The sequence below is a fragment of the Equus caballus genome, chromosome 1 (genome assembly GCF_041296265.1).
Source record: "Equus caballus isolate H_3958 breed thoroughbred chromosome 1, TB-T2T, whole genome shotgun sequence".
In the NCBI taxonomy this organism is placed as follows: Eukaryota; Metazoa; Chordata; class Mammalia; order Perissodactyla; family Equidae; genus Equus; species Equus caballus.
In genome coordinates this window covers 128,534,452-128,558,901 of record NC_091684.1, presented here as the reverse complement: position 1 = coordinate 128,558,901, position 24,450 = coordinate 128,534,452, and the positions used below count along the sequence as shown (strand labels likewise).

Genomic DNA, 24,450 nt, shown 5'->3' with positions numbered 1-24,450 from the left:
CTGTTTTCCAAAGTGACTGTAACGTTTTACTTTCTTACCAGCAGTGTGTGAAGGGTCCAGTTTCTCCACATCCTCACCAACGCTTATTATTGTCCGTCTTTTTTATTATAGCCATCCTAGTGGCTGTGAAGTGGCATCTCATTTTGGTTTTGATTTGCGTTTCTAAAATGACTAATAGTGTTGAACATCTTTTCATGGCTTATTGGCCATCTGTGTATCTTCTTTGGAGAAATGTCTATTCAAATATTTTGCCCATTTTTAAGCTGGGTTATTTGTGTTTTTATTGTTGAGATGTACTTGTTTATATAGTCTGAATCCTAGATCACTATCAGATACATGATTTACAAATATCTTCTTCCAGCCTATGAGTTGTCTTTTCACTTTCTTCACAGAAGTGTCCTTTGAAGCACAAAATTTTTTTATTTTAATGAAGTCTAATTTATCTATTTTTTCTTTTGTTTCCTGTGCTTTTTATATCATATTTAAGAAAACATTGCCAAATCCAAGGGCATGCAGATTTGCCCCTTTTAAGAGTTTTATAGGCTTGGCTCCTAAAGTTAGGTCTATCATCTGTTTTGAGTTAATTTTTGTGTATGGTGTTAAGCAGGGGCTCGACTTCATTCTTTTGCGTGTGGACATGCAGTTGTCCTAGCACCATTTGTTAAAAAGATTATTCTTTCCCCCAGTGAATTGTCTTGGCATCCTTGTTGAAAATTAGCCATAAATGTATAGGTTTCTTTCTGGGATCTCAATTCTATCCCATTGATCTCTAAGTCTATCCTTATGTCAGTACCACAGTGTCTTTATTATTGTAGCTTTGTAGTAAGTTTTGAAATTGGGAAGTGTGAAAACTCCAACTTTGTTCTTCCTTTTCAAGACTGTTTTGGCTATTCCGGGTCTTTTGCATTTCCATATGAACTTTAGGATCAGCTTGTCAGTTTCTGCAAAGAAGCCAGCTGGGATTTAAAAAATTCTTTTATTTTTATTTTTGCTGAGGAAGAGTCACCCTGAGCTAACTCTGTGCCAATCTTGCTCCACTTCATATATGGGTTGCTGCTACAGTATGGCTGACAAGTGATGTAGGTCTGTGCCTGGGATCCGAACTTGCAAACCTGGGCTGCCAAAGTGGAGCATGCTGAACTTACACAATGGGGCCAGCCTCTGTTGGATTCTTTCAAATGCTTTTTCTGTGTCTATTGAGATGATTATGCAATTTTTATCATTTATTCTATTAATACGGTATATTATATTGGTTGATTTTCATTTGCTGAACCAACCTTTTATTCCTGGGATAAACTCCACTTGGTCATGGTGTATAATCCTTTTTATATGTTGTTGGATTTGGTTTGCATCTGGAATTTTGTTGAGGAATTTTGCATCTATATTGCTAAGGAACTTTGATCTGTAGTTTTCTTTTCTTGTGATGTCTTTGTTTCTAACCTTTGGGCTTAAACTGGGTTTTTGTTTTCTTTTATGTTTTACTTTGTTGTCTTTTCCCCCAAAGCCCCTTGGGGCCAAAGATGTGTCCCATGAACCTCAGATTCCTAGAGTTCGGCGCAGGGACTGTTGTGGCCAGGTTAAGAGATGGCGGCTGAGACAAATGAGCCACAGCTGCTCTACACCAGGCTGTCTTCTGGATCCTTCAAGGTCAAGTCCTTTTGGAACATATTCATCCTCATCAGCTATAGCCTTGCCTGCTCCTCTCTTTAAATCCTAAGAGGACCAATGTACGGGTGATTTTTCCTGTTTCACAACAGTCATGCCTACATGGATCCCAAGGATGTCCTTGTGCTTTCCCTGGTGCCTGGCACAGGAGGGGAGCTGCACATGGTTGACACTCGGTAGACGTTTGGTAACTGAATGGAAGGGCAGGAACTGGCCTTTGCAACTTATTTTACAAGATATCCATCATCATCTTCTGGGTTTGAGGGCAGCAGCCATACCAGGCACTTGTGAAGAGAATGTTTGCTTTGAAGCCCAGGACCTATGTCCAAGCGTGAGTCCACAGTCTAGAAGGAGCTTGTAAATCCCCCAAGGGAGGTTAATTTTGAAAATGGTTATTTTTCTGTGTGGTAATTTGAGTTTCTCTGACACTTCATCCAGAATTTTTCTGTAAAATGAATAATAATGTTCTATACTGGTTCATTAATTTTGACAAATATACCACACTACTGCAAGATAATAACAGAGAAAACTGTGTGTGTGGTATGTGGAAACCCTGTGTACCATTGTCACAATAATTACGTAAATCTAAAACTTAGAAAATTTAAAAGTTTATTAAAACAAAGAGTGTAATGCTGGGTGAAGATTTAGCTTAAATTGTTTATCCAAACAGCTGTCCAATTTCCTAGCACCTTTTATTAAATGGTAAAAATTGATTTGTCCATCTGCTTCTTATGTATTGCATTTTCATTTTCTGGACTCTGGGTAATTTATCTATTCTTAACTGGTACCCTCTTTTAAGTGTTGATATTCTATACATTTTAATATGTTAAAAAAACCCCATTCTCATTTATAAAATCTTCCTCACCATGTTGGCCTTTTTTCCCCAGGTAAAAAGTATCAAAAAATTGCATTGGGATTTTATTTGGAAATGTACCAAAACCGTATTTTTATTTTGGGCAAGAATCAACTTATTTACGTTAATCTTTCGATTCAAGAATATGGTAGACTTCTCGATCAACTGAAGTGTTCCTTCATGGTTTTTAGTAATTTAACCATTTTCTTCAAATAGGACTTTTTTTTGGTGGTTAGTCCTAGCGACTAGTTGTGTTGCTACAGTGTAAAGTATTTTTCCTCTGAGTTTTGTTGTAAGATTTTCATTTTTTGTGTCTATCTGGTAACCAGCCACTTTCTGAACCCCTTCTTTAGTTCTGAGTTTTTAACGTGGATTCTCTTGAATGTTTTTAGCCGCATTATCATTCTGTCTGCAAATATAATTTGGTTTATTCCTTTAACACAGTGGCCAGACCTTCCAGACCGATGTTAGGCCACAGTGCTGCCCTTGGGCCTGTGTGTCACATGTCTGCCTTTAATGGAACTCCTTTTATACCCCTGACTGCGGGTTTGGGAATCTGCATCGTATTAGGGAATTATGCTATCATTTCATGTTAGTTTTGACAAAATCTAGAATAGGCAATGAATTTCATCCAATTACTGTTAAGTCTATTAAGATGATTGTTTTTTGTCTTGCCATTCTTACCATTTTCTAATAGATTAAACCACACTTGCATTCTCTAAATAAGTCTTGTCATGAAAATAACGTATTTTTTCAAATATTCTCAAGCCATTAGCTCTCCAGGGGGCCCAAATGACTTGAAAGCTTTTCTTATTGAGGAAGTGTGTGAACTGTAGGACAGAGAGCAGGGCCCCAACTCTCCTGCAGACCCTGCTCCCCAGAGCCAGGAGGCATCAGGAAGCAGCAGCAACTCCACAGCCACCCTCTGGAAGGAGACCGAGATTTCTCAAAAGGGAAGTGATGGTGTGAAGATGGCAGGAGCATCAGGCATGTTAAAGGAAGGGGTCAGTGAGGAAGGGATGGAGGGGGGCAGTCCCAGGCAGAGGGCCAGCATTTGAGTAGGGGTAGGAATGTGGGGAGGCCACGTGGAGAAGTACATGTTTCCAGGCTCATGTCGCGGGTTTGAATCCTGGCTCTGCCTGAGCTCGGCACGTTTCCTCCTCGCTCCCCATCTCCTCATCCGGGGACAATGGTCACGATCTCAAATTAAACCTAGTTTTCCCCCTGGTCCCCCACCTGGTGGACAGTGACACCAGCAGCCATACCATCCTCCCAGCCAGAGACCTGGGCAACTGCTCCCTCTTAGGAGACCTGAGCCTGGAGGGCAGACCCAGGTCTGTGTCACGTCTGGTCCCAGCACACAGCACAGGCCTGGCCCAGGGAGGTGCTCACTGAATGTTTATTGAATAAAGACCACAGAAAAGACAGTACTCTCCAAATGTGAAAAGTAGCCCTTCAGGAAGGAAAGAATATTCTTGGTCCACGTGGGTTTGAGTCAGTTAAAAATCATGCTTAAAAGGCACAAGGCTGGTGATCCTTTGCATCAGAAGGTGTGGGTGGGCTTGTTGCTTGGTGGAATTCTTCTTCCTAATTTTCTTTAGATTTCTGGACACAGCACGGGGGTGAGGATGCAAAGTGAGGGGTTCCTGAGTGGATCCCCCCACTTCCTCCAGGGCAGGACTTCCACCAATGGCCAGGCTGCCTGCTCCTCCCTCTCTCCACCAACCAGTCGCTGCTGCCATCCTGGCTCACACCAGAGGGATGGGGTAGGAGGCACAGGCGGCCAGACCACACATGTTCTTCCCACGCTCAATGAGGAAGTACCTGGGCAGAGAGAACAAGCTGAGGCCCTGGCTGGGGGCTTCCTCGCCATAGACCTTTCTGGAATGTTTTGTTGCTCACCAAGATCTGACTCCAGAGATTAGGCTCTCTGAATTTATTCATAAAACAGTAGCATTGGGCTTATTTTATTACCAGGAAATCACTGACCTGACTTGGTGAATAATTTCTCCTCTGGAACTCCCCTTGGCCATCAAATGAACTCCCTTCTTTATTCTATCCATAACTCACTTCTCCCCAGAATTTACCTCCGGCTGCTTCCTAGCCCTGCTTGGCCCTCATGTAGTTATTTAATCATTACCGGGCCCCCTGAGGTAACAAATCTCTCCTTTTTGGATGAGGACATGGAGTCTGACAGGAGAGACACAAAGTCACATCAAGATACGTACCCAGGACCCCTGATTCCAGCCCCCTTCTCCTAGAAGGAGGAGCTGCCAAGCATCAGGGGTAAATTTGTTGCCTTGATTTCTCACAAATGGACCCTCCCAGATGCTGGCTTAGTTCTACCAGGTTCTGTGTTATGAACTGTTTTCCTAGCGGTGGTCACAGATCCTACGGAGCCAAATGGACTCCTGTTCAAAACACAGAATCGTTAAGATCTGGGGTCAGGAATAGGAGAGGGGTTGCTAGCGGGGTGTTGGGCGTGTGGGGGTTACGTTCTCACGCTCCCTTCCCCTGGCCTGGGCTAGGGCTCAGATGACCAGCTTCTTCTCAGAAGCCATGTATTTGAGGTGGAGGAGACCCCCTCCAGGGCCCCCAGACATGAGCAATCACACCCCCTCCCAGCACATGGGACCTGGGAGCTGCTTACCCGTTCATGCCCCAGTGGGGACCCCAAGAGTTTTTCACGATCCAGTAGGGTATCCCATTTTCTTCTCCATACCCAACAGCCAGTACTGCGTGGTTTACTTTATCTGGAGTTTTATGACAGGAAGTACTGGAAAATGAAAATAAAAAAGGTTTGAAAATATGGGAAGGATAAAAGCAATGACTCAATCACATCCAACAACCCGAGCGCTTTAGAGCAATGTTTCCCCAGGGGGGCCTGGGAGGCGTTGAAGGTGGTGAATTAGCTCTCGTTTAATCACAGTGCAAGAACAGTATTCTCTCTAGTTCTTTCGGTTCTGCTCACCCAAAGGAGAGAGCCCTCACGTGGTGCTAGCCCCGCTCTACCACCGGACACTTTCTGATGCCTCTTTCATGACAAGGACAGAGCAGCCTTCCTGCTGCACACTCTGCATGCAACAGCATCCAGTTAGAGTGTCATGTAGCACTCTGTGTTGCCACTGTATTTATTTTTAAGATTACTGGTATTTAGGGCAAATAAACAGGCCTTCTATTTATGATAGTAAACTAGCTTCCATTAAGAAATTCCAAGAAATTCAAGAGGAAAAACAGCAATGGCTGTGTATTAATTCAGCTGATGTGTAACTGAGTTATTGCTAAGCGCCAGGCCTGGGAAAGGTGCCGGGCACACCAGCAACATGCAAAACTCTGCTCCTGCCCTAAGGAGGCTTCGTTTGGCAGGGAGCAGACTGGCAAAGAGGTTCCTTCTATACAGTGGACTGAGGGCTGTGACAGTGGGAGGCTGACAGGAGCCCTGAGGAGGGGATCCAGCTCCACGGGGATGGGTGCGGTGGGGTCAAGGAAGGCTTCCCTGCGAAGGCAGGGGACAGCATGAAACTACAAATCCTTCAGTGCGGCTAGGGCAGGGGCACAGGGTGAAATGGGGAGGTTGGGGGTGGTTTTGATGGGAGATGAGCTTGGAGGAAAAAGAAGGACCAGGTCAGAGGGTCCCCCCTAGTCAAGCTAAGACACTGGACAATGGAGAAAAACTGGAGTATGTAAAAGTTGGCATGGCAAGAGGAGTGTTCCAGAAGGCTGACTCTGGCTCTGAGTGGAGGATCGGCCAGTGGTGGGAGCATAAGGACAAACCGGTAAGGAAGTGGCTGCAGGAGAGCAATGGTGGGCGAGGGCAGAGACATGGGGAGGGAGCAGAGAGCACATTTCTGAGCCATGTTAATGGGGCAGAACCTGAAGATGAGGAGAAAACACAGGACCTGAGGTTTCTATGGGCCACCTGGCTTGAAGATGGCAGGGAGGCCCTTGGATCTACGGGTCTAATGCTTGGCAGAGACCAGCCTGACGGATGGAGACTTGGAAGTTCTCAGCAAACAGTTGGCCATGGAGTTCAAGGAATGTCTGAGAAGAGGGAAGAGGGCTGAGGACTAAGCCCTGGAGAACACCAGCATTTTAGGAGTGGGCAGAAGACGAGGAGACTGAAGGACACGCCGGGCAGCTGCTGGAAGTGGCTGGGGAGACAGTTGAACTCACTCATGTTGCAAACAGGCAAGAGGCAAGGATGAGCTGAACCCCATATTAGATATGCTCAGGAGAGTGGGTTTTCTGAAGAATCCCCTGTGGTGAAGCTTGCAGCACAGGGTTCTGGTATCTGAGAGCAGCTACTTTCTCTTCCCTATTTCACATCTTCAAATTTTTGCACATGGGTTTTTGTAACTGGAGGCAGCTCTTCTGTTGAGGAAGAGGCTCAAATGTTGGGCCTAGCCCTAACTAGCCATGTGACCTGCACCTGACTTCTCTTCATCAGAGACCATGGTTTCCGACCCTCAGGGCGGCAGGAGGATGAACTGGGGGAATATGTAAGATGCCAGCACACGTGGTAGGTATTGAGAAATGGTCAGACCAGGAGTCCTGGCTGAGCCTGAATCTCATGCGTCTTTCCATGCAGGCTGCTAGGACCCCAGCTCACCTGGAGTAGATGCCCTTTCTGTACATCATAAAGTCTTCAGTCACCTCGAAGGCAAAGCTCACAGGGTTGTACAGGGCCACCGCCTCCACCATTGCCTTCTCATCATTCTGTGGATAGACAGAAGGACTGACAGACGAACACACATCATCTCCCCCACTGTACTTTCAAAAAATGACCCTTTGCCCCAAGGTAGGACAGAGGCCAAGAGAGATGTAGATGTCCAGGAGGAAGGAAGGGAAGGGAAGAGGAGGCTGCTTTAGACCTGAAGGCAGCTACCAAGGGGCGGGCTGCCCCTCTTCACAGCACAACTGGGCACTGGATGTTGCGGGTTGGCATGGCAGGGCCCCCACCCTCTTATGCCTGAATGTCCAGGATCCTTTGGGTTTTTCATTTGGCTTACAGGTCCCTCCTCCCAAACCCTGGCTCCCCTGTGACCTCCCTCCCCTTCGCTCAGCTGGTCTGTTCGGTCGTCTCTGTTCACCTCACTGCTCCTAAAGAGTCCTGCACCCTTTGGGATAGGGACCACGGATGCAGTGTAGACCCACTTATTTGGTCACTCACAAGTATTCGCTAAGGTCCTCTCATGAGCCAGGTGCTCCAATGGGTGCAGAGACAAATGTGACTCTCCCCGCCCCAGAACCCCCTGCACCCACAAAGCCAGTCCTAAGAGCTTTTTGGTAGAACACAGGGGTTAGCAGTCCATGAGCAGATAAGGCCCAGATGGTGGTGGAAACACGAAAACCCAGCAAAGGGTTGAGTGCCCAAGGAGGACCCGCCCCCTTTAGCTGGGGAAGGCAGGCGGGAGGGAGTCAGAGGCCTCCTAGAGGCTGCAGCTTTGGGACAGAGCAGCGGAGACCAGGTGAGAGCAGCAGTTGGAACCACCTGGGGAGCTTTAAAAAATCCCAATGCCCAGGCTGCACCCCAGACAACTGCATTGGTGTCTCTGCGGTGGGTCCCAGGCATCAGGATTTTTTAGGTGTCCCGGTTGGGAAGCACTGGGTTAGAGTGAGCTAAGGAGGGCATTCCCCTGGTGCAGACCCTAGGGAGTTGAGATGAGAGGGAGCGGAGGCCAGGGTTCTGCTGAAGGGCAGGGGATGCGGGGGTGCAGGGCACCCAGCCGTCCTTCAGTCCTGCCTCCCTGGAGGGGTGGGCAGAGACCCAGCTGCAGAAAGTGAACAGCTGCTTGTCAAGCAAGCGGCTCCCTTCCCCATGTTCAGAAAAGGCCTTGTGAGCCCAAACAGGCCACAGCAGATGGAGACAAGGAAGGCATGGGCATCTGCCCACCCAGAAGGTGAGCACTGCAGTGGGGCAGCCACTCCCATGGCCATCCCATCAAGAAGGGCTGGACATTGGTTCTGGGCTGCTCTTCAGGGCCCCACAGGTGTCAGAGACAAGGCTCTCCTGGCGACCAGGCAAAAGGGATACCTTTGAGCCCCCAATTCGGCTCTTAGTGGGATACAAATGGCCCACTGCAGGTCAGCCCTTGGTGGGTATGTCTAAGAGAAACTGGCTATTTTCTGAAGATAGAGTCATGCTAGTCAGAAACATCCCTATTACAGGGTGTAGATTTTGGAATAACATGATCTCAGTTCAAACCCAGCTTATTCTTCCTAGCTCTGTGGCCTTGGGCGAGTTACTTAACCACTCTGAACCTGTTTCCTCATCTATAAAATCAAGGTAATAATGACATTTATCTTCTAGGGTTGTCTTGAGTCTAAAAGAGATAATACATGTTAAGTGGTTGGTGTAGTGCCTGTAAATACTCCTTAAACTGTCATTACTGTTGCTGACAGCTTGGCACGTGCTTCAATTAAATGGTGGCCACAGTTATTACTCAGACATCATGCTTGTGATTTATGCAGACATTTGTGGGAATTCCTGCTTAGACTTATGCTTTCACATACTACACTTACACATACCCGTGGAGATATTCTTTCAATCTTTACACACATTCTCCCGCACTTGCAAATACACACACACTGGAGTCACAAGGGCTGTTCATACTTGTTCCAGATCTCTCTCAGAGAAACGGGGTATGACTGCATGTCCCCATCCACTTGAGTTTCAGAGTGTTGACTGTGTAATTTGTTTTGGCTTTAAGAGCCAGTCGTAGTTTACCACTCTCTTTCCTTCCACCTGCGTCCTAGAGTGAAGCCAACGACACAGAGCACAGCTCCACCTAAGCCAAGGGACATGTCACATGAGTGAGACACAAACTTTGTTTTGTTCCATTCAGATTTTGGAGTTGTCTGTCACTGCAGCATAAGCTGACTTGTCCTGACCAACCTATGTTCATACTCAATGAATTCACATTCCATCTCTAACACGCATACGCTGACATCACATACACACCTATACCCTCTTTTGCAGGATGGGGATTATGGCTTGCATTTTACAGACAACAAGAGTGTAATACAAGAATGAAGACTTGTGCAGACCTGGGTCAGAATCAGAGCGTCTGACTGCCCATCTCATGCTCTTTCCCTCCTGTCTTCCACCATGCTGCCATCATGGTTACTGAGATTCAGTGATGATCAACACTTAGAAGTGATATGCTCCCAGGAAAGGCTGCCCTGCTGAGACCATTGGCCACCTGACAGCCGTGGAGGCTGGACTCCTTATCAGAACACACTCCCCATCCGAGAGAAGGATCCAGTACTCACGAGTGTGATGTTGGCTACATCCTTGACAAAAGCAATGGCCTTATTAGGCTGGAACTTGCAGTCACCATCCTGTTCAGGGTGGCAAAGGGCACAGAATAAGGTTAGGGATGCTTGGCCCCAGGCTGAGACTTCAGGCCTCCCCCATGCTGTTTGATAGCATTTACGAAGCAAAAGCTACATGTGCCAGGGCCTGGTTGATGCGGTGACTTAAGAGAGAATTAGAGGCATCCTTGTCTCAAGAAGCTCACAGTCTAGTGACAGGAGACAGTCCTGTGCTGGCTTTGGCCAAGGTGGGCTTACATGGAACTTAGTGGAAGCCCAAGGAAGGGGCCTAACCCAGTCCAAGAAACTTGCCAAGAAATGGAGCCAAGTAAGAACCTGCATGGCAGGGGAAGGCAAGGCTAGTCTTAGTCCAGAGAACTTCACCGACAAGAGGCAGGTGCAGAGGTAGGTCACATGGAGGGAAGGGCAAGCCCTTCTGAGATGGGAGAGACGGTCAGGTTGACAGGAGAGACAGGACCTGGTGTTTAGGAACCAGCAAGTGGTTCATTGGGAGCATAATGTTTACCGGGGGAGAATAAAGGGAGATAAGATGGGAAAGACTGGTTTGGGTTGGGGTGGGGTAGGCCTTGAAGGGCAGGCCAAAGAGTCTGGGCTTTATCTTGCAGGCCCTGAGGAGCCTTTGAAGAGTTCTGAACAAGAAACCGTGTGGTCAGAGCTGGGTCTGAGAGGCCACTCTGGCAGCCCCTGAGCGGAGAGTGGTCCAAGGAGAGGCCACCCTCAGTGATCTAGGATGAAGAGAGGCTAAGGTCTGAGTAGGGGCAGAGACACAAGATAGACCAAAGGAGCAGACGTGAGAAGGCCTACGATGGTCAGAAGGCTGACTGAAGTGAAGGTGTGGGTGGAGGGACCGTCCTCAGAACAGACCCCTGGTGACCAACAGGTTTTAAGGGAGGCTCATCACTGAGAGGGGAAATATAGGAGGAGCCACAGGTTTGGGGGGGAGATGAGGTGCTTAACAGTGGACAGGCTGGGCTGAGGTGATGGCAGGGGAGGCCCCTGGCATGTTCAGCAGGCCTTGGACAAAGTAGGTGTGGGCCTTGGAGAGTGGTGTCAGCATGAGGCTGACTGCATGGCCGGAGATGCTGACGGACGGGAAGGGAAGAAGCCAGAGGATGGTGCTCCGGTGCACTCATGGCAGGAGGAAGGAGGAACTGGGAAGAAAGAGAGCAGCGCAGTGTGAGGTGTGGGAGAGACGGTGAGGAGGAGAGAGTGATGGTGCTGCCACAGAGAGGGCGGTCAGAGGCCCCAGGATTTGGTGAGAGCTGTGGGCTCAGGCAAGCAGAGGAGGTGAAGGAATGAACTTGAAGAGTGTAGACAATTCTCAGAATTCTAGCAGCAGGGGGCAGTCCTCAAGGGAGGTGAGGACAGAAGGGACATTTCGGAGGCTGGGGTAGGAGTGGAGATGAGGAGCACCGCCACACAAGAAGATGGAGATGAGGCTGCCCAGAATTACCTGGCCCTTATAGGGGTAGGTGTCTTCACCCATGATGCCCTTGTTGTATCGGATGTACTCGAAGGCCTGGCTGGGGAGACCCCTGCAAGAAGCACACACAGATGTGCCCACCTGGGACTGGTCCTGGTGGGGGTGGGGCCTGTAGGGCAGGGAGGTCTGGTCGGGGCATCGCCCAGCGGCAGAGGAGGTCTCACGGGGGTTAGCAATGTCACCCCATTTGACTGGCTTCAGGATAAAGCTCAACAGACTCAGGAGAGGCTGCTGGAGTCCAAGGTCCAGCTACATGTGCTTCGGTGGGATAGAGATCCCTCGAAGCCAGGCCTGTCTCTGTCAGGAAGAGCAGGCAATCCCGCAGGATGGCTGATGGGACCAACCCAGCTCACCATCATTACCATGGCCACGCCCACTGCGTCCTCACCTGGGCAGCCTCTGACTAGATGGCCTGACCCCTCATAGCAACCCCGCGTAGTAGATGCTGTTATTTCTTGAGGCTCAAAAAGGCTGAACAACTTGCCCAGAGCCACATAGCTATAACCAGGATGGGGTCTAAAGGTGGATCTTTTTCTACATTGTGCTGCCTGCCAGAGTAAACAAAAACCCAGCCACAGCTCTCCGGCCACAGCTCCCCAGCAATCCCCAACCCACCCCTTGTTTTTTTCCCGGAGCATTTGTCACCACCTGACTTATGGCACATTTGTTTATCAGAAGGTCAGCTCCTTGTGTTCTGTTGGCTGCCGCATCCCCAGTGCCTAGATACGTAGCAGGTGCTCAGTCATATTTGTTGAATGAATGAAAAAATGAAATAAACCAAAGAAACAGACCCCTTTGAAAAATGGTGGGGCCCCACAGTCCTCTTTCAGACTCTTGTTATGGGCAGTATTTGTAAGCTGCAGAGAGGAAAGAGACCAAAAATGAGGTGAGAGGTGAGGCTGAACAGGTCGGTGGATCAGTAACTAGGCCGTGACTTCACCCCTGACGCCCACGGACTCCGCCGAGCACAGCTCTCAGCAGGAGGCCCTCATGCTGGCCCCTGTGGGAGCAGGTGGACCACGAGGCCTTCCCAGGGCCATGATGCCAGAGGAGGAGGGGCAAGGGCCTTGGGGCTGGGGCTGGGAGAGGGATGGGCCACAGATAGGCGAGGGGAGGCAAGGCTGGAAGCTTGCTCCAGGGCAGCACGAAGGGCCTGGCTTTACCCATATATGTGCTGGGAAAGCTGCTGAGCCCACGGAAGCGTCTCAGAGCACTGCACATGTGGAGAATGAGACAAGGGCTAGAGGGCTAGAGACACTGTACAAATGTGAGCAAGTCCCTAACAACCCGTTTTAAGAATAAGCCAGGAAAGCAGGCCCAGGAAAGATACAGCCTTTGTGCACAAACACTTAGCCACAATTACAGAGAAGCTCCTTCCCGTGGCCTGCCAAGCTGGGCCAGTTAGAACTTTAGAGAGCTTGTAGCAAGGCCAATCCAACATCTGTTATGTGGATCTTGGTTTTGGAAGATGATGTGTTTCTCACTCTATTAATTCTTTTGGCCACTTGCCCAGAGGCCTTGGTGGCTGATGAGGCCAGCCATGCTGTGGGGAGAGAGCCGGGTGACACTACGGAAAGAGGAGGAATTTTAGGACGAGACAGCCCGAGCTCAGCTTACAGCTCTGCCCCGTTCTGGCTGAGGGACCTTGGGCATGTGAGGTGACCTTCCTCCTCCATAAAATGGGGACCATTTTGCTACTACCCAGGGCAGTGGATGAGGCTGTTTGTGGCTGCACCTGGCACATACTAGATCCAAAAGAAGCGATCAACGGGAAAGGAGAAGGGGCTTCGGGCCCCTCCTGGTCAGGGACGTACCCTTGGCAGCCGTGATTGTTGAAGTTCTGGGCACAGTCCACCAGTTGCTGTTCTGCCTAGAGAAATGAACACAAACCTGGTGAGCTGAAAGCTGAGAGCCCCAGAGGCTTTGGCACCAGGAGCAGAGCCTGCTTTGCTGATCCACACCTGTGGCCCCATCAGCTCTGGGTCAAGATGACCAGATTATAAGCCCCTGGGAGGGACCATCTCTGTATAGTCTGAAGTCCCAGCCCAGCAGCACCTGTCAGGAGGGCTCAGAAATCAAGCAGACAGGTGAGAGGGCATAGGTGGGCCCTGCTTGTCCCAGCACTGCCCTAAAGCTATGCACATGTGTGTGGTCATGGGTGACCAGCTATGCACAGGGGTGGTGTATGGGAAGGGGTGGGGACAGGCCTAGCCAGAGACGTTGCTCCACCTTTCCCCAACCTGGGACCTCACAGCCATTGCCAACCCTGCCCTCTTCTCTCCCTCATCCCCACACAGGAGGCAGGGGCTGGGCGCCTACTTGTTACCCCTCACTCTCGGGGGGCAGGGGTTGAACACACAGGTCCCTGGCTCTTCCCTCCATGAAGATGAGGGAGGCAGCCTGGGAAGCGGCACAGCTCCTAGAGGGCTGGCTCCCATGCATGCTCTGCTTTCCAAAGGCCCCAGGTTCCCAAACTGAGGAACACTCAGATCCCCCTAGGAATGAGCCCTTGGGCTGTTTCCTCTATAAGCCTCATTCCTTTCTAGGAAAAGCCTCAATTGACATGCGAAATGTCCACAAGGTTAGGACGCTTGAAGTCCAACTGAAATGGTTAGCTAAAGCCCTAAAGGAGCCCAAGGCCCACGCAGGGGCCCTCCCTGTCAGGGCTCCGGGCAAAGCTGTGAGCCTGCAGGAGGTGGCCCTCCCCCAGCCCTGTGGCCGAGTGCTTACCAAAGAGAGCAGCTTCCCACTTGCGATGGCGACCGCAGACTCCAGGGCCCCTGTGGTGGAGAAGGTCCAGCAACTGCCACAGCCACCCTAGAGAGGCCATGGAGGGGGGGAGTCAGTAATTGGGGAACCTTGAGACAGCCCCAGTGAGAACCCCCGGGCTCCAGATGCCTTTAGTTGACAAAGCCCTGATCCATATCTGTCCACTCTGACCCTCACAAGCCCTGTGAGGCCGGCCTTCTTCTCCCCATGTTACTGATGAGGTGACTGGGGCATGCACAGGAGCAGGAGCAGCCACCACTGACCGGCACCCGTGGACTCCCGATCCTGGCCTCTCGTTGACCAATCTCTACTGTCCTTCGAGGGCCGGAGCCCCTCCTGATTCCATTCTATGGTTTTCTGGATTTCCTTCTACTTCTGAATCTTACGCAGGCTCCTCTTCTTCCCACTGTTTCTCAGCAGGACTCACCAAAGTCTTGTTTCTAGAACTTTCTCTCTCACCTTTCCACCTCCAATCTCATCCCACTCACAGTCCTGTTAAACCAACAGCTACCCAAACCCTACCTTACCCCTGACCTCCACCCAGGTCCAGACATCCTTGTCTCTCAGACAACCCCACCTAGATGCCCCAGACACCTCACCCTCTGCAGGTCCTGCCTCATCCATCCATCTCACCATCTTCTACCACAATCATTGCCACTGCCTGGCCTCCTTACTTACAGCACCTTAGAGCAACATGAGGGCTGGGAGTTGGGCACCAGAGCCTACCTGGTTCAAATTATAGCTCTGCCACACACCAGCTATGTGACCTTGGAAAGTTACCTCCCCTCTCTAAACCTCAGTTTCATCTTTTTTTGGTTTGTTTTTTAAGGAAGATTAGCCCTGAGCTAACATCTGCTGCCAATCCTCCTCCTTTTGCTGAGGAAGACTGGCCCTGAGCTAACATCCATGCCCATCTTCCTCTCCTTTATATGTGGGACCCCTGCCACAGTATGTAGGACGCTTGCCAAGCAGTGCCATGTCCACACCAGTGAACCCCGGGCCGGCCAAAGCGGAATGTGTGAGCTTAACCACCGTGCCGGCCCACTTTCATCATTTGTAAAATGGGAACAACAGTGCCGTTACAGGGGCAGATAAGATCATGCCTATCAAGCAGTTACCCCACGGGCTCAGCACTGTAGTTGCTATTACCAATTTTCAGGCCTCACCTCTGTCTCTTTTCCTCCCCTCTCTGGTTCAATCTTCCATCTTCTACTCCTGAGATGTCTCTGAAGAGTCCCTCCTTCATTGCCCTAATTTAGTCCTCAGTGCTTGTCTCCCTGGAAAGCACCCTCAAGCCGGCCTCCTCTCTAGTCTCTTCTCAAATCCCTTCCTCAGCAGGGAGAGGAAGACCTAGTCAGAGGGTCTCTGGCTGGTCAAGGAGGTGGGTTTGGCCAGTGCTGAAAGAGGAGAGCAGGGCCGAGCCACGAGCACTGGACTTGGAGCAGAGACCTGGTTTGGAGTCCTGTCTGTCACCTGCTTCCCTTGGACCCGGGGCAAGCCCCCTTCCCTCAGAGTTTCCTCCTCTTATGAAAAATGAGAAACCCTCATGGGGCAGCTGAGGGTTAGTGCTGATCCTGTCACTCTATCTGTAACGGCACAGTGGCCACAGTGAGCTACCACACACACCTATGAGAGTAAGACCTTGTTCTGGCCCTTCTCCCATGACCCAGTCCTGCATGACAGCCTGGGAACAGTTGACATGAGGACCTGGCACATTCTTGGAGGACCTCCCCTTCCCACCTGCCCAAACGGCGAGCAGGTTCAGGCTTCCACGCTTAATACTTGTTGCTTTGAATTGTCACGGGATTCTCAGACGGCCTAGAAGCTGCCTCTGGGTCCTGGAGGAGAGGGCCAGCTCCTGGGTGCAGTTTAAACGTCCAGATCACTGGGCAGGCTCCAGGAACCCAGTGAGCCTGGGAGGTAATCTGTGCCACATGGTTTCAAAGAAAAGGAGAAAGTGTTTCTCAGGGAGAATTTCAGTGGAAAGTCAAGTGTTTCCAGGCAGGAAACCTTCATCTTGTGTTTCTTGGGGTTGAGAGGTTGGCACCTTTCTGAAGAAGGCCACTGCACTGTCCCTTCTAGGGCAGGGACCACGGCAGGCGGAGGGGATACACAGCAGTGGGTAGGGTCGAGACTCTCCCAAACAGAGCATGTGTAGGGACCCCCCAGCCAGCAGCCAGTGCTCAGCTCTGTGAGTGCAGGGAAGGCACGGCCAATGGCCTTGCTGGGTACATGTGCCCTGCAGGGGGTGCTCTTCCCCCCGGAGAGGGCCACTGAGGGGCCAGCCTCCTGTTCTTCGCTAGAGCATGTCTGAAATGCTGGGTTTCATTCTATTCCCTGACTGCCTACAACTCCCCAGAGGGAAGCAGCCAGCCAGGGAGAGCTGGTGCCTTGTGGGGTGGACAGAGGACAGGAAGAGAAAACGCATGGGCGGTAGGAATGGGGCCCTGGTGTCCAACCTCTGAATATGATGTTTTGGTGACTCTGTAGGAAAGACCCAGGACCAAGGGGGAACTCTGGGCGGTGTGTGTAGTGGGTGAATGAGTAAACTTCAGCCCAAGAAAGAAGTACTTTTTCATCCTCCAGAGCAGCCTTTAGAAATAATGATCTTCCCACCTTTCAGAGGAAGGCAGCTGGAGAGGTAATGATGAAGAAATAGAGTTGGGGATAGACTTGCTGTGGTTTTAGGGTTTTTTTGAGTTTTTCTTCATGGTATACTGCCTGAGAATGTGGCTAGTTTTTGGGGAAAGGTTGGGGATTGCCAGGCATACCTGATTTTTCACTGGTGAGACAAAATTTCCTTTTTTCCGCCAGTCCACAGAGGGTGGGTAGGGACCAGCACCCCGAAGGTAGTTACCTTTGGTAGCTGAGCAATTCTGGAAGAACCAAATATAATTTTTTCAGTGGCGAAAAAAAACTCTTTCTGACACAAAAAATGTGTGATTAAAATGGAATCACCAAGAGAGAATGAGAAAGATTGTAGCTGTCTGAACTCTCCTGCCCCCTGTGTGTCAGTGCCAAATGCCAAGTGACATGTCCCTTTGAGACCCCAGGTTGGGCAGTTAGGACAGGGTAGCTAGATTTAGCAAATAAAAATAAGTTCATCCAGTTAAATTTGAATTTCAGATAAATGATGAATAATTTTTTAGTGTAAGTATGTCCTGTACAATATTTAGGATATACTTATGCAAAAGTATTGTTTGTTGTTCATCAGAAATTCAATTTTAACTGAGCATCTGTATTTTATCTGACAACCCTAGGGTAGGGGTCCACATTGTCGAGGCCACGAGTATGGACTGAGGAGCTGCGGGGAGCTGACCTCTCTGCCTCCCCCAAGGATCTGCGGACACCCCCAGCGACAGGTGGGGATGGGGTTGCATCCGGCTAGAAGCAGAGCAGGCAAGCTATGGGCTTATTCCAAAGGTTTGAGTGAAAAGACGTAGATTTGGTCACAATAAATAACACCTACCTGAGGCTCTGACCAAAGATACTTGTGTTTTAATTCAGCAAAGTTCATGGCTGAAAATTGGTTCAGTCCCACTGAAAAAGACAAGGGAAAAACAACAAAAAAGATGAGCTCTGTAAATCACTAATAAAGAAACAAAAAATAATGAAACCCTATGTTTACTTGTATCCTACTTAGGCTGCTGCAACTTGACTTCTTTACATTTTTAAATGTAACATAATTCAATCCACCAAGGTCAACCCTCACTGTGCTTCTGGATTGCCTGGGAAGCTTTTCAACAGTTCATATGTCTGGTCTGCACCCAGAGATGCAGATGCAGTGGGTTGGGGTGGGGCCTGGGTGCCCATTTTTCAGATAGTCCACTGGAGTCTGATGGACATCCAGGTAAGGAACCACTACACCTGCGCCAAGTGCCTTCCCACCTGCTACCTCATCCATGACAACCCAGCGAGGGGAGCATTATCATCTCCACTCTATAGCTGAGTAAAACTTCAGAGATGTTAACTCTCCCCAGGCTCACACAGCCAGCACTGGGCAGAAATGAGATTCAAACCGAGGGTTCCTTCCAGCTCATGCTTGTTGTCCATATTACCAACTTAGCTGACACTGCCATCATTTCTGAGTCCTAGGCATATATGCTGTGTGTGTGTTTCCAGTGAAACGGATGCAGAGTGAAGGCAGATGTCCCTAGAGGCTGCTCATGGGTGCAGAGCACATCTCTGAAGAGGCCCTGCCCCCAGAGCATCCAAGGTCAGAGCTCAGCATCTAGGCTGGATCCTTGGATGGCTGGAATGGGGCAGGGGCTTTTATATAGTCTCCTGCACACTTCATGACCACTCCGAGGGGTACGAGCATTGTCCTAAATTTACAACCCCTTGAGCCTCACAGAGAATAACAGCCGAGGCAGAATCTGAGGTCAGCCAGAATGGCTTCAGAGCCTGGGTTTCTGCTCTCTCCACCCTAAGCCCCCAGTGTGCCCTTTAATCAGAACGGGTCAGTAATTGATTTCTTTCCAGATCTGAGATGCTCCCTCCTCCTGAGGGCCAAGAAGCCTGCAGAAAAGGCGTCCCCACAATACTTCTGAATGTGTGGTTCCCAGTGTTGTGGGCATTTATCTTCCTCCAGTTGCTGACAAACGTCTGTAGCCTGTGGTGGTACTCCTCTGAGCTGTATTTCTTTTGGTGCTAAAACAAAACACATCAGCAATAAGTCACGGAAACAGGATGCAGATCACCGGACCGAGATAGTTTTGTTTTCTAAGAGGAGGGAGAGAGGTTTGCTTCCTGACCCAATTCTCAGGCCAAATCAGTGTTGGTGGGTGGGACACGGTCCTGGGTCTCCACCGTCAAAGTCGGGAAGTTACAAAGCACAACCCCTGCCTCCAGGGACCTGTGGCCAGAAGGAAGCCCATGCAGCTGCCTGAAGGTCAGCCAACAAACAGTCCAAGAGGCCCTGGTGAGGAGACTGGCCAAGCGTGGGCACCCCCTGGACACCACAGCTGGTGCTGGGTCAAGTTTATGGCAAAAATCACCATCTTTCAAAAGCACATGCACTAGTGTTCTCCAACTGATTTGGCAGCCGGCACACAATGTGATTTGAATACATAATATGGAAATGAATCCTAGTGCTTGGAAGGCTGCCAGTCACCTTCATCACAGGGGACCACTGTCTGGAAAGAGTTTACTTAACTGAATCTTTCCCAGTGTTTGGCCAATTCTGGAAAGACCCAGGGGGGCAGAGCGAGAAAATTCCTCTTCATTGTCTCAAATCTGGCACAGTTTGGTTTGATAACAGGAAACTTAGGGAAATGAAAAACTTCAGAAAGAAGAAGTTGAGCACTGACCTGCACCATCCATGACTTAAAGTGAAACTTCTCTGCAAAAAGAAAAAACAATTAGGCCTGGGTTCCTTGTGGCAAAGTTGAGTCTACAGCCAAAGAAGGGCACTTTAGAAGTGATTTGCATTTTAGGAAACTAGGCTAAATTTAAAGCACCAAAAATAGTGTTATCTAGTGTAGAATGCAAAAAGAAACTCAAACTCTTACTGCTTTGATACCCAAATTAATTTTGAAAAACGATATGCCATTAACCTACGGTGTTAAAAATCAGGATAGTGCTTATCCTTAGTGGGGGCAAGAGGAGCTTCTTGGGTACCGGTCACGTTCTATTTCTTCATCTGGGTGCTGGTTACACAAGTGTGTTTATATTGTGGAAATTCACCAAAATGCATATTTAATGATTTGTGCACTTTTTCGTATGTTGTTATATTTCAATAAGAAGTTAATTAAAAAACCTATATACCCCCAGGGTCAGCAGATTTTTTCTTAAAGGGACATATAGTAAATATCTTAGACTTCGCAAGCTCTATGGTCTCTGTCACAACTACTCAACTCTGCAATTGTAGTGTGAAAACAAATGGGTGTGACTGTGTTTCAATAAAACTTTACTTACAAAAACAGGCTGGAAAGTCATTTGTGGATCCTGATATATCCCCACTTGTACATTTTTAAGTTATCTAAAAATTTCACGTTAAATTTAAGTAACTGCAAAGGACGTATTCCAGTTTATTGTACATATTGACATTTTAAAACAGTCCGTTACTTCGTTCTTTTAAAGCTAGCCAGTGGAATCTATACCATCATGACTTGATACCCACCAGTGATAACATGAACAAGCTCTTCTATAAGAATTGGGTATTTTACATACAGTAGTGCCCCCTTATCCACAGTTTTGCTTTCTATGGTTTCAGTTACCTGCAGTCAACCATGGTCCAAAAATATTAAATGGAAAATTCCAGAAATAAACATAAGTTTTAAATTGTGCACCATTCTGAGTAGCATGATGCAATCTCTCGCCATCCCACTCCATCCCACCCAGGACATGAATCAACCCTTTGTCCAGCATATCCATGCTGTTGACACGACCCACCTGTTAGCCACTTTGTATCTGTCTCAGTTATTAGATCAACTGTTGTGGTATAGCAGTGGCTGTACTCAAGTAACCCTTACCTTACTTAGTAATGGCCTCAAAGCTCAAGAGTAGTGATGCTGGTAATTCAGCTATGCCAAAGAGAAGCCATAAAGTGCTTCCTCTAAGCCAAAAGGTGAAAGTTCTCCACTTAATAAGGAAAGGAAAAAAATCATATGCTGAGGTTGCTAAGATGTATGGTAACTTTTATTATGGTATATTGTTATAATTGTTCTATTTTATTATTATTTATTGTTTTTAATCTCTTACTGTGCCTAATTTACAAGTTATACGTTATCATAGGTATGTATGTACAGTAGAAAACATAGTATATACAGGCTCAGTACTATCCGCGGTTTCAGGCATCCACTAGGGGTCTTGGAACGTAGCCCCATGGATAAGGGAGGATCACGGTAGTTTATTTTTCTCTTTGAACCCCCATCTCCATCCCTACCTCACAGAATTTTATCCTAAGGGAACATATGTTTATAACTTGATCACCCTAACATCCTTTTATGCAACAACAAAAAGTATAAATTTTAAATTACTTTTACTTCCTGTGACCCATACATCTCTGAATATTATAAAAAATGTATTCTGGATTGAGTAAGCATCATCATTAATACCCCAACTGAGTGAAATATTTCAAATATACTATAAATTATGAAAAGTAATTGTTAAACATAAAAAATAAACTTGTATTGGAAATGCATCTCTTAATGAGATAAACAGGACTTTATTAACTATCCCTCCTCCTGGATTTATATATTTATGGATGAACATTACCTATTTGTTGAATGGATCAGTATTAATTCTGGTCTTTGGTTTTTTTATAAGTCAAAGGCCTGAGGAATCCTGCTCAAATAAGCAGGATTGCTTATTGCTTCTGGCAACGAAGGCAATCTTCAGAGTAATGTTACTCAATTCCTTGCACTCCTTCCTATGCCCCAAATCACATGGCGCCCTATTGCTCAACATTATTTCTAAGACCCTATCAGCTGATACCTCAGTGAGGTCTTCTCTCCTTTGATTTCAGTTTCTTTGAAGAACTGACAACAGACTTGAAGAGGATTTGTTACCATTCGTCTTTCTGTCTGCTGCTTCTGATGCATTTATACCCACAGGTTCAGATTCAGGATAAGTGAGAGGAAGATCCCCACTTCTTCAGGCACTTTCTCCTGGCAGATCAGTTTTAGCAAAGAGGACATTTGGAAGTAAAAGGTGTGGAAACTGATTCCCGATCTGTGCCCTTATTCTTGGAATTTCTTTGTGCTCTCCCACAGATCCACACCCCCCAGTTTGAAGATTGCTGCTGTATAGAACTTAGATCTCCCTTGTGGGTCACAAAGTTTTCTGTTCCAAAAACCAAGCAAAGCCATTTTTCCCCTGGGAAAGAAATGCACATTTCCCCAACACACGTTCTGCGGGGTGGGGGTGACTCGGTTCAGAGGACTGCAGATCCTGGTGAAGGGCCCTGCTGTAGCTTCAGAGGAAGCTGATGGCTCCCTGGCGGCTTCAGAGGAAGACAGACCTCACCTCAGGACCAGGGTTTGAGGCAGGATGGAGTTTAGGACAACTGACTAGTGTCTGACTCTGGGAGGTTTCAAAAGCCACAAGCAGATGTGAAAACCCTGGACTACTCATTTGCTGGAGGTATGTGGAAGGAAAACCCAGAGATGACTTTGGGCAGGGCCAGAAGGATCTGCTGGTGACGCCTGCGTCCCAACCTCAGAAAGATCCATTTCAATTCATTGTGATCTCTGGAAGAAACATCTTTATGTCTGCCCTATCTGAGAGACCATGTGGGGAGCATATAGAACAGGGGTCACCAACTACGGCCTGCTGCCTGTTTTTGTCCAGCCCACGAACTAAAAATGTTTTTCACACTTTTAAATGGTAGAAAAAAATTTTACATTTTGCAGCACCTGTAAATCATTTGAATTCAAATTTGGGTCCATAAATAAAGGTTTGTGGGAACACAACCATGCTCGTTCATTTACATACTGTCTATGGCTGCTTTCAATGAGGAGTTAAGTAGTTGCTACAGAGACTGCATGGCCCACAAAGCCTAAAACAGTTACCTGTTGGGAGCTTTACAGAGAAAGTTTGCCAAGCCGTGCTCTGGAGCTAAAATGCCTTCCGGCACCAGTCCTCCATCATGCAGGCCACACTGCCATTGTAAAGCAAAGCCCTTGTTTGGGGGCAGCTTAGGTTGGGACTGACCTGGAGCTGGGCACCCTCCCAGGTTTGTAAGCCTGGTGGGCTTTCTTCTACAAAAGTGGGTGAGGAATAAGGCAGGATTCTGAGCCATCAGCCTCAGTGACTTCGTCTGTCCCAGGCTGTTCTTTGGCTATTCTTTTCTGTCCCCAGGCTGAGGGGGGGCAGGTGGTCTTGTGAGCCCAGAGTCTTTGGGGGCTGGGCTGAGACTGAGTGGCAGTAGGGAAGAAGTGAGGCAGCGGGGGAGAGTAAGCTGCCAGCTTTCAGCCTGGGGAGGCCCGGGGAGCCCCAGCAGAAGGGTTACAGCAGCAGCATGAAGCTGGACCAGGCCCAGCCCACCCGGCTAAAGCGGGGGAGTCCTGCAGCTTGATTACACCAAAGGCCCTTGGAACAAACACTCAGTTTTCAGGGGCTAAAACTGCTGTTGCAGAGTAGTCTCTCCTCCCAATAGCCCGTCCAGCCCATTTTACAGAAGGGCTCTGAGGCACCCGTGGGGATCCCCTATGTGCCCAGTCCTGGGAAAGCAGTTAGAAGCTGGAAAGTCCCTGCTCGCCTCCGTCAGGGGCAGATCAAAGTCCCCCGTTTCCCAGTTGTCAGGGGTGGAGGGCAGAAGAGGCCGCGGGCTTCTATGCTCTGAAGCCGCCTGGGCAAGGGGGATCCTGGACACCTAGCCCACCTGTTGCTCTGGTCAAGCAAGAAGCACCCCCTCCCGGCCTTCCCTACCTCCACCGCCACCGCAGTTCGCCCCTCCCGGATCCCTGAGTCTGGGACCTGGGAAATGACTTGCCCGGCTCCTCCGGGGCTTATTCACCGTCCTCCCCACCCTGCCCCGCCGTCCTCCCGAGCCTCGAGTCTCGGACCCGCGAGGCCCCCTTCCGGCGGTGCCCCCAGGAGGCCGCCCGGCCCTGGAACCCCTTTCCTACCTAAGGGGCTCACGGACAGGTCCGAGGCGCCGCAGGCGGGGGCGCCCAGGAGCCAGGCCCCGGCGCAGAGCAGCGGCAGCACGGAGCGCATCGCGGCGGCGGCGGCTCGGCCCGCGCACTGGCTCCCAGCCCCGCCGCGGAGGCGGCCGAGGGCGGCGGGCGGGGCGGGGCGACACCGACTCCGGGTCTCTGCCGCCTCCTTCCTCCCGCCCCTTCTCATTCCCACCTCCCTCCCGGGCCACATCACTTCCCTTTCTCCTCCGCAAGGAAGGGCAAGTTGGACCGCTCCGTCTGGCGGGGTCCTCCATCTGCGGGACAGGCTGGCGCCGAGGGCAGGGCTGGTGCGGGGGGTGGGTGGGGCGGCGGGGCCCAGCCTGACCTCTCCCTCTCCCTGCCCGGCCCCAACCCCAGAGCCCGGGTCTCCCCACCCATTCCCACCCCAGGGCCTCCGACTCCCGTCCTCAGTAACCGCGTTCCCCTGATTGTCTCCCCTGCTTGGAAATGAACTTACAACCAGAAAAACTAGACAGCTGTGTTTGTGAGTCCCCCACGCCCCTAATAGGCAGTTTAGTCTTTCTGTTGAGAAAGTAACGTTGGCAGCTGTAGGCCATTTTTAAAAAATTTATTTTGCAAATATGAAGAAAGGAGGAAGATGATTTGTATAAGAGTCTGGATGTGAGATAAGCAACTAGAACAACGATCATTTCAAACGAAGGAAACGTGCATTGCGCTCGGTTTCGGAGAGAAGAAGGGGAGCCTGGACACACGGCAAC

General features: G+C 49.3%; 1 protein-coding gene across 1 annotated transcript; it reads right to left on the bottom strand.

Annotated features, from left to right (window-relative positions):
- Positions 1–3,899: 3,899 nt before the first annotated feature.
- CTSH (cathepsin H) lies at positions 3,900–23,797 on the bottom strand. The gene is given in 12 exon segments (NM_001434490.1): positions 3,900–4,342; positions 5,169–5,294; positions 7,128–7,234; positions 9,791–9,859; positions 11,307–11,388; positions 13,151–13,206; positions 14,067–14,153; positions 16,877–16,981; positions 17,575–17,645; positions 18,650–18,755; positions 19,415–19,446; positions 23,678–23,797. Coding segments are annotated over 12 exon segments (1,008 nt in total). The 5' UTR covers positions 23,769–23,797; the 3' UTR covers positions 3,900–4,266.
- Between the last annotated feature and the right edge of the window lie 653 nt (positions 23,798–24,450).